Source organism: Chrysochloris asiatica, unplaced genomic scaffold, assembly GCF_000296735.1.
Source record: "Chrysochloris asiatica unplaced genomic scaffold, ChrAsi1.0 scaffold00016, whole genome shotgun sequence".
Taxonomy (NCBI): Eukaryota; Metazoa; Chordata; class Mammalia; order Afrosoricida; family Chrysochloridae; genus Chrysochloris; species Chrysochloris asiatica.
This window is the reverse complement of record NW_006408534.1, coordinates 16,374,735-16,384,737: the sequence shown is the minus strand read 5'-3', so window position 1 is coordinate 16,384,737 and position 10,003 is coordinate 16,374,735. Positions and strand designations below refer to the sequence as shown.

General features: G+C 37.0%; 1 protein-coding gene across 3 annotated transcripts in view; it reads left to right on the top strand.

Annotated features, from left to right (window-relative positions):
• Positions 1-10,003, top strand: part of NCOA1 (nuclear receptor coactivator 1) — a 140,739-nt gene that overhangs the window by 61,064 nt on the left and 69,672 nt on the right. For all 3 annotated transcript variants that reach the window (XM_006835236.1, XM_006835238.1, XM_006835237.1), the window contains exons 6-7: positions 3,155-3,334; positions 4,937-5,032. In XM_006835236.1, coding sequence (XP_006835299.1) covers positions 3,155-3,334; positions 4,937-5,032 — 276 coding nt within the window. The remainder of the gene's footprint in view (positions 1-3,154; positions 3,335-4,936; positions 5,033-10,003) is intronic.

Below are 10,003 nucleotides of genomic sequence, written 5' to 3'. Positions count from 1 at the left end.
AAAACTACCAGCCGCTCCGCGGGAGAAAGATGAGGCTTTCTACTCCCGTAAGGATTTACACCCTCGGAAACCCTGCACAGGGTCGCTATGGGTCGGCTCCGACTCGAAGGCACTTAACAACAACAACAACAACAAGGGGACCTGGAAGGAGCTCTGGTAGCATAGTGGTTACGAATCGGGCTGTGAACCACAAGGCAGCAGTTGGAAACTACCAGCTGTTCCACGGGAGAAAGTTGAGGCTTTCAGCTCCCATAAAGATTTACAGCCTCGGAAACCCTGTACAGGGTTATGTGCCGACTCCACAGCACATAACAACAACAAGAGGATCTAGTGTGGCGCTGTGGGTTAATGCGCCAGACTGCAAAGCCGTTTGAATTGTAAGGTCGGCGGTTTAAGCTCACCAATTGCTCCTAGGAAACCGTATACAGGGTTGCTATGGGTCGGAATCGACTCAGTAGCACTTAACAACAACAACAACAAGGGGATCTAGCTGAGAGGATGGATGGGAGGACTGAGATCCAGCCTGTGATCCTTCACTAAGCCATGTGCCTTGGGGTAGGACAGGGCCCTTGAATGTTAGTGGAATCTTTTACTAATTTTCATAAATGCTTGTATGGGCTAGCAGCAGCCCTTTGTTTACATCATGAAGTTTTTCAAGGCTAAAGTTTCAATTGCTCTTAGTGATTGGATTTTTCATATCCCAATCTGAGTAGATATGTTTTTCAATACTCAGTATGTATTTTATTGGCAAATAAGAAACTATGTTGTATCTTGTAGTTTGATTCCATTTCCATTTCAAATTTTTTTCTTCCTATATTCTCCCTTTTCATCTACTCCTCACTTATATCCACTATCTTGTTATCCAGTTTTTTACATTTACAACGATAGTAAAGGATCTACTGTTTATTTTGCTCATTAATGACATATATCTGACAGTAGCAAATACCTGTGTGCGAGGAGAGAGAGTGACCATAACTGTGATAGTTAAAGTTATGTGTCGGTCTTAACTGGGGCATGATGTTAGTGGTTCGACAATTACAAAGTTATGTAATTTTGCAGTTATGTACTGATGTGGTCATCCTCCATTTCATGATCTGACATGGCCATGCTTCATCTTCATCTAACACCAATTTTAACGTAACAACCTGGTCTTTGGAACCTAACCATGTCAATCATTGAGGAGTGTATTGAGTGTATTTCCTTATTCAATGAACTCTGAAATCAGATCAATTTATCAAAATTTGTCATACTTAAATTTATCACACAGATGCTGTGTGACAAAGCCCAGTTGTGGAGTAAGGAGAGTTCTAGCCTGTCAGTATGGGTGCTCAGACGAGTAGGCAATGAAATCAAGCAACTAAGGTTCCCCTGATGTCACTACAGATAATACTTGCATTTCTTCCCCTCGCCTGCATTCTATGTTTCTTTTGTTCTACCTTTCTACAACATTTAAGGACTACTGACAAACAGGTTTAACTTTAGCTCTTGATTTTCTACATTATTCCCTTAAGGAAATAGAAACTTTATTTTTCAAAAAGAAAGAATGGTATGTGTTTATAATAACCAGGAATCGTGAAATGATTGTTTCTATTAAAATCACATTTTTTACTTGAATTATAACATCAATAGATCTTACATGTCTTGTAGTAGAATTTTAGAGTGTAAGTGACCATTGTTGTTAAGTGCTGTCAAGTCAGTTCCAACTCATAACCACCCTGTTTAGGGTTTCCAAGGAGCAGCTGGTGGATTTGAACCTTATCCTACAGTGCCACACCAGGACTGTAGAGCTAATATAACTGAGCCTTTTATTTTAAAGATGAGGCAGTTGAGAATCAGGGGCTAAGTAATTTACCCAAATGTCAGAGCTAGTTAATAGCAAATCAAAGATCTTCACTTCAGTATAGACTTGTTCCCTATGGTTTGCCTCCTCAAACAGTTAAAGGGAGTCCTGATGTGGTGGTGTAACATAAGCGCTAGACTGCTAACTGCAAGGCCAGCTGTTCAAACCCAACAGCCATTCCTTGGAAACCCTATACAAGGTCACTCTGAGTAGGAACCAACTTGGTGGCACTTAACAGCAACAATAGTTATAGAGTGGTGAGATGGAAAAAAGGTAAGAGGTCAGTGGGGAGCATAAGGGAAGGACACAGGTAGGAATGGTAAAAGAGCAGCTTTAAAAATTCTGATTACCACCATGATTTAAACATGTAATGTGACTGGAAGTCACAGCCAACCACAGACATATTTTCCTTAGCTCAGTTTTCTTATACTCAATCCAGTAATATTTTTGTTGTAGCCATCTTTTTTATGTAAGAACTCAGCAACTACCTACTATATATTCAAGATATGATAGCATATAAATTGTGCTTATCAAATAAAGCAGAAGAACAATGGTTATAAGAAACAAAGAGTGCTGATTACTTTGTTTAGATAATTGTTCGAGTCACAGGCTCCTTTCAGAAGTTATGAATCTTCTCCTTGCCTTCTCAAAAATGCACATATGTACAGATTTCGTGCATGGTTATGGATCTCCTGAAGCCCATACTTAAGAATCGGTGGCTGTCAATTTAAAAGCCCTGCTTAACAGTGAACTTTTTATTTTCAACTATCTTTTTATTAATAGCATATAACTGGAAACAAAGAGAAATCTCATTAATTCACACTGTAAAATTGTGAGCAGAATTGTTTGTAAACTACTGGGTTTTAATTTTTGTCGTTAACTGTTTATAAAGACTGTTAATGAATTTGGGTGTTTATTTTAAGCAAGCCTTAGTAGCACAGTGGTTAAAGCTCTTAACTGCTAACCCAAAGGTCAGTGGTTCAAACCCACCAGCATTCCACAAGAAATGTGTGCCAGTCTGCTTCCATAGAGATTACAGTCTTGGAAATCCTATGGGGCAGTTATCTTCTGTTCTATAGGGTCTCTATGATTTAAAATTGACTCTATGGCAGTGGGCTTTTGGTTTTGAGGTAAGGAATCTTTTACTTCTGGTGAGAGAGTTTCTTATGACCTCAGGATAGTATTAACTTAATGAACAGATCTGTCTGTATTTTAATCTATCTAAATAGATGGCTTAAGTTATGTGTCTTATACCTTTAGGGTTTGTACTTTTCCACCTTATTCACAGACATATATTCAATTTTCTACCCACAGTAAATGGAGTTCCTTGGCCTCAGGAGGCAACACGACGAAACAGCCATACTTTTAACTGCAGGATGCTAATTCACCCTCCAGACGAGCCAGGCGCTGAGAACCAAGAAGCATGCCAGCGGTATGAAGTAATGCAGTGTTTCACTGTGTCCCAGCCAAAATCAATCCAAGAGGATGGAGAAGGTAAAGCAAAGGGTCACTTTAAAGTATTTTATTGCTTTTTCCATGGCTTAAGGAACAAGAAGGTAATTGAATATAAACTGTCTTCTTCTGGTGGCATTTTTGACAACTATACAGTGCATCATAGTGACTCTTCAACTAGCTATATAGCTCTCAATTTTTAAGTCAAAAATAATTGCTAACGTTTAGAATCATCTCTCTAATATACCCCAAATTCTCAGTTTTGAGCTGGCAATATTTAAATATGAGTAAAAATATCAAATTTAAGCCATCATGTTGCCTAGAAATAAAGAGATATAGCAAAGTGCCACCAGTCAGAAAAGGAGCAAATGCAGCAGACTGTTGGGCAGCTCTGACTTTATGAGGTTTCAAGTTTAGAGTAGAGGGAACATGTGAGATTAGAGTTGGTATTTTTAAGGCCAAATGAATTAATGTAAAAGAAGAAGTCAAATAAACAGATGAAAGCATACAAGTAAAGATCTAATATGAGCATGGCATCAGCGTGGAATTGGTTTACAGTGCCACAGTAGATGAGTTTTCATGTAAATTTAGATGAAGCTAAGTTTAGGAGCACCGACAAATTGGGAACTGAAAGACCAAGGAAGATACGGATACATGAAAGACCATGTATTAGTGAGTCTCACCAGGGAATGGGTTGAGTGTCAGAATCAACTGAGCACTTTTACAAAATATACATGCCAAGTTTTCTTATATGATTGAGATTCATCTTGAACTGTATGATACTTTCAAAATTGAACAAAATAGATACCCTAATAATATAAATCTTCTTGTCAAGGGCAAGATTATTCTTCTCCTTAATTAAATGTTGTTTTACTCATATGATAATGATCTGCACAGTGTTTGGAAAAGTAACTGCTGATGAGCAGTTAGAAAATAGAGTACAAAACTGTGTTTAAAAAAAAAAAGTCTATGTTGGCTTAAATCTAACCAGAATTTCTCATTCTAATTATTATCTTGCAAGTACATAACACATACCAGTCTCCTCTAAATCTCTACCTAGAGCTACTAGTTGTGGGTTATTAACATGTTGGGGTTTTTTTTTTTCTGTTTTATGAGGGACTTCAAAAAGTTTGTGAAAAACTTCCATTTCCTTTTCATTCCATTTTCCATGACCTTTTTTTTTGTTTGTTCGTTTAACTTTTTATTAAAAATTGAATGAAGGTTTACAGAGCAGAACAGTTTTCCTGTTTCCAACAATTCACACACATTTTATCTCATAGCATTGATAGCAGTCCCCACAATGTACCATCACTACACATCCTACTTTGCCCTTGTGTTCTGTTTCCATTTTCCTCCTTTTCTAACCCTCCTGAACTTTGACCTCCACTATATGCTGCCCATTTGATCTCAAATCATTGATGATTCCAAAGTGGGCTTACTTCCCTAGTGTGTTGTTCCTCTTATAGACCTATTGTTTGAAGTAGAAAATTCCATGAAAATTTTGACACTCTGTCGTACTATTAGATCAAAGTGATTTCAGTATTATGCCAGGGTCCTGTATCATGTATTTTCTTTAAAAAAACATTAATGGCAAGTGATAGTTATAAATAATTTTCTTCAATTTGTCTTTCCTGTTTTGAGCAGATTTCCAGTCATGTTTGATTTGCATTGCAAGGCGATTACCTCGTCCTCCAGCTATTACAGGTGTAGAATCTTTCATGACCAAGCAGGATACAACAGGTATTAACTTGTACAATTCAAAATATTACACAAGTGTTAATAATGTGACTAGGTCCTTAATTCTAATTGAGTCTAAAATATTGTGTCGTTCTATGACATTTAGCTTCTGCTCACTAGTCTTCTCCAGAAAACATTTAAAACAATGGTCTTGAAGGTTTACATTTTAGATACTGTAATAATTACAGTGGGCAAGGTGCTGAGGAGAATAATTTCTTATGACTATTCAAAATCACAGAATAAACTGTTGTAAGAAATTTGACAATGTAGATATAAATATATTTATTTACAAATGGGTTTGACTCTGGTGGTTACGTAATATTATATCTAAATGTATCTGGATTTTATTTTTTCTTTAACTTTTCTTTAAATTATTCAACACACATTGATTGAGTGCCTGGAAATGTCTGTCACTATGATTGCTCAGGGTGTGCAAGGTTGGACAAAATCAAATTGTGAAATGTTTTATGATGTAAAATGTGTGAAGTGGTTTAAAGGGCATTAATAGGATGGTCATGTTTTAAAATTAACTGGTCAGAGAAGTTCTTGAACCCTGATGGAGGAGGTAGTACCAGCCATGCAAAGTATGGGTGTTGATGGAGGGCAGTGGAGAAATGTCAAGGTGGCGGATTGCATGCTCTTGGTTAAGGAAAGCTCTAAGATTGGTAAGATGGAAAGGTCTGTTGGGAGAACTGATAAAGAGCAATAGAACCACAAAATGAGTACAGTGAGAGCTCCGGAATGAAAAGCTTCAGTTGTGATTTTCAGAAAATATAAATTATTCTTCTTCTCTATAATTTATAAAGGAAGAGGGGGCTTCAAAAAATGTGTGGAAAAATAGAATTGTAAGATAATGTTATTTTTCCACAAATTCCCCTTCATGTTTTAAGATATTTATCTTCACTTTAACATATAAGGCTTTTATGATTTCATATCAATTTATATGTGTATCATTCGGCTAGCTAGCTTTAAAATAGAGATTAAATAGAGTCCTGGTGTGGCACTGGACTGCTAATCATAAATTGGCAGTTCATACCCACCAGTCTCTCCTTGGAAGCCCTGTACAGGGTCTTAACGGCACTTAAAGACTCAAAGGCAATTAATTAACAACAACAACAACAACAGAGATTTGGTGTTTTTTTGGTTGTTGTTATTTTTTAGCAGACTGAATTTTTAAAAAATCATTTCTACTGAGTCTTTTTTTCCATGGCAGTGTAATTTTAGTTATCACTGTGGCAACAATTGTGACGTTGGCTCAGGATCAGGCAGTATTTCATTCTGTTGTAGATAGGGTCTCTATGAGTTGGTACCAACTCGATGGCACCTAACAACAACAACTGTGGGTTAATGTGCTGGACTGCAAAGTTGGTTTGAATCACAAGGTCAGTAGTGGAAGCTCAGCAGCCACTCTTCAGAAACCCTATACGGGCTCGCTATGGGTCGGAACTGACACAACAGCATTCAACAGCAACAACAACATTGTTTTTAAGATCCTGTTGCATTATTTATTCATATTTTATTCCCAGAAATCTAATATGCTTATGTTGGATGATTTGTTTTTGTGTTTTTAAAGATAAGCTCTCAGTGTATCTTGCTAAAGAGCATGCAGAAATAAAGCTAGCACAGATCATAGAAATTGGTAAAGAGAATCTCTAAGCACATGGAGAGGAAGCATCTGAAAGTGGTCATTTCATTCCATTTTTAAGTCTACCGTGTTCATATTTCTTTCCATTTTTCATTAATCAGTAGCACTGAAAAAATTTAATAAACCCATATTGAAAATCAAACATAAGTTGCGTGGAAGTCCACTGAAAAATAAAACTGGTCTTAACTGGTTACCATTAAAAGAAATCGAATAAGGATTTTTTGAGATAGCAGAAAGGAAACCTGCTGTAAAAGATTAGGCCACAGAATGAATGTGGAAGACTTAAAGGTATGTGAATATTTTAGGAAGAAAGCATTTAAGCTATTCTTCATACAAAGAGCCTTCAAAAAGTTCATGGGAAAATTCTATTATATTTTAATTTCATTTTTCCATTAACTTTTTGAAGGCCCCTCATATTGCAATTCTATAATTTGAACCATAAATAATTGAATTGTTTTAAAGGAAATAATGTTATCATTCGTAGTTTTATTCCTGACTAAAGACCCAGCATTAAAATCTTAGGTTTATCTGAAAGTATATATGTATATATTGGTTGGATATGTGCTGTGGAGTCGGGTCCGACTCATAGCGACCCTATAGAGGGTATAGGGTTTCCGAGGCTGTACATTTTTACAGGAGCAGAAAGCCTCATCTTTCTTCCACAGAGCAGCTGGCAGTTTCGAACTGCTGACCTTGAGGTTCGCAGTCCAATTCATAACCACTGCACTACCAGAGCTCCTTAGAGTAGTGGTTTCAAATGGCGCTGCTAACCTCAGGGTCAACAGTTCGAAACTACCAGCTGTTCCGCGGGAGAAAGATGAGGCTTTCTGCTCCCGTAAAGATTTACAACCTCAGAAACCCTGTACAGGGTCGCTATGAGTTGGAACCGACTCCATGGCACATAACAACAACAACAAAACATATGCATGTATAACTTTATACATAGTTTAGATAACTCTTAAGATTTTATAGTGTGGCGCTGTGGGATAATACACTAGACTGCAAGATCAGTTTGAACCATAAGATTGGTGGTTGAAATTCACCAGCCACTCCTCTGAAATCCTATACAGAATTGCTATAAGTTGAAACGAACTCCAAGCCACTTAGCAACAACAGCATATATATAGGACTCCTGGTATGGCACTATAGGGTCATCACTAGACTGCAATCCATAAATTCAGCCATTCAGACACACCAGCTGTGTATGTATATATATATAATTTTCATACTCTGTCACATTCGTTTGCTATGATTCATAATCAACTTTGTGGTACCTAATAACATCAGCAGGTCATAAAATAAATTGTAGCGCTAAAAGGAAGCTCAGAGATTAGCAGCCAACCTGCTTATTTTACAAATAAAGGAATGATGACTTGACCAAAATCATGTAGCTAATTGCTGAGAACTGAAATCTTTAGACCATCTTATAGAACTTCTTTGTCACATTACCTTCCACCAAAACACTATTGAAAGGACATCTCTGTCCTGTAGACATTAATTAGACAGAAGATACCAAAGAATGACAGTCCACGTGAGTGCAAAACTAATACTTTACTCTGTCAATAGAGTTGATTTAGCTAAAAATAAGAGTAACTATAAAAAAAATATTTAATTTCTTAAATTTTAGTAGTACTTTTTTAACTCTATGTAGAATGATCCATGTTCCTTAAAAAAAGAAAAATGTCTTCTCCAGGAAATGTTGAACAGTAGTTTGTTTGCTTGTTTGCTTCCTGGTTTGGTTAAACTTGTCTAACTAGCAAGAATATTCTATATCAATCCGTTCTTGATTGTCTTCTGTATAGTCATTGTATGATTTGACAGTTTGGTGCCATTGTTAATTTAATTACTTTCTCCCCTCTATATCCAGAATCTTGTTGTCTAGTGAGCCCACAGTAGCATGAATATATAAATGTGTGGGCATGCACGTACAACTTCCTTAGTCACTTTCTTTGAAGAGTATTTTACTTAAGAAAGATTATGTCCTTGTTGCTAAGTGCCATCAAGTCATCAAGTCTGTTCTGACTCATTTTGTTGTTGTTGTTAAAGTGCTGTAGCAGCAGCTCCCATCCATAATAACCCTGTATAGGGTTTCTGAGCAGCAGCTGGTGACTTGAATCACCAACCTTGCAGTTCAAAGGCTTTGCAGCCTGGTGCATTAACCCACAGTGATCCAGTATAAGATTTCCAAGGAGTGACTGGTGGGTTTGAACTTCCCACCTTGTCATTAGCAGTTCAGTACTTATCCTATAGTACCACCCAGGATTCCATGAAAAGTAATATAACATTTGAATTCTTGTTACAACCCAATTTTTTATTTCTCACTTAATGAGAGACAAAATTAAAATGCTTAGAAAATCCAAAATTGTTTTAGCCAGAGTGTTCACCTGGCTTTCCACAAACTTCTTAAATAACAGAATTGCTCCTTTGAATTTCAGTTTCTTTTCTTTACTGTCTACATTTATGCCAACATTTGGGCAACAACGTGATCAATTAGGGTACATCAGATTGAAGTTAAGTTCTCGTCCTCAAGGTCGGTTTGAATTGCAAGATGAACAGTTTGAACTCACGAGCCACTCCTCAGAAACCCTATGCAGGGTCACTGTGAATCCGAACCAACTTGATGGTACTTAACAAGAAGTTAAACTGATGAATACCTAATTTCTAAGTAAACCAAGCAATTAATATGTGTTTGTATTTATATATATATGTGTGTGTGTGTGTGTGTGTGTGTGTATACTTATTCAACCTGTATGCTGAGCAAATCATCCGAGAAGCTGGGTTCTATGAAGAATACGTGGCATCAGGATTAGAGGAAGACTTATTAACAACCTACGATATACAGATGATACAACCTTGCTTGCTGAAAGTGAAGAGGACTTAAAACATTTACTGATGAGGATCAAAGAGCACAGCCTTCAGTATGGATTACATCTCAATTTAAAGAGAACAAAAATCCTCACTACTGGACCAATAAACAGCATTCTTACCATCAGAGAAAAGATTGAAGTTGTCAAGGAGTTCCTTCTTCTTGGATCAACTATCAACACTCACAGAAGCAGCAGTCAGGAAATCAAACGACGTATTGCAGTAGGCAAATCTGCTGCACAAGACCTTTTTAAAGTGTTGAAGAGCAGAGATGTCAGTTTGAGGACTAAGGTACGCCTGACCCAATCCATGGTATTTTCAATAACCTCATATGCATGCGAAAGCTAGACAGTGAATAAGGAAGACGTAGAAGAATTGATGCCTTTGAGTTGTGGTGTTGGAGGAGAATATTGAAAGTGCCATGGGCCTCCAAAAGAACCAGTAGATCCTTTTTGGAAGAAGTG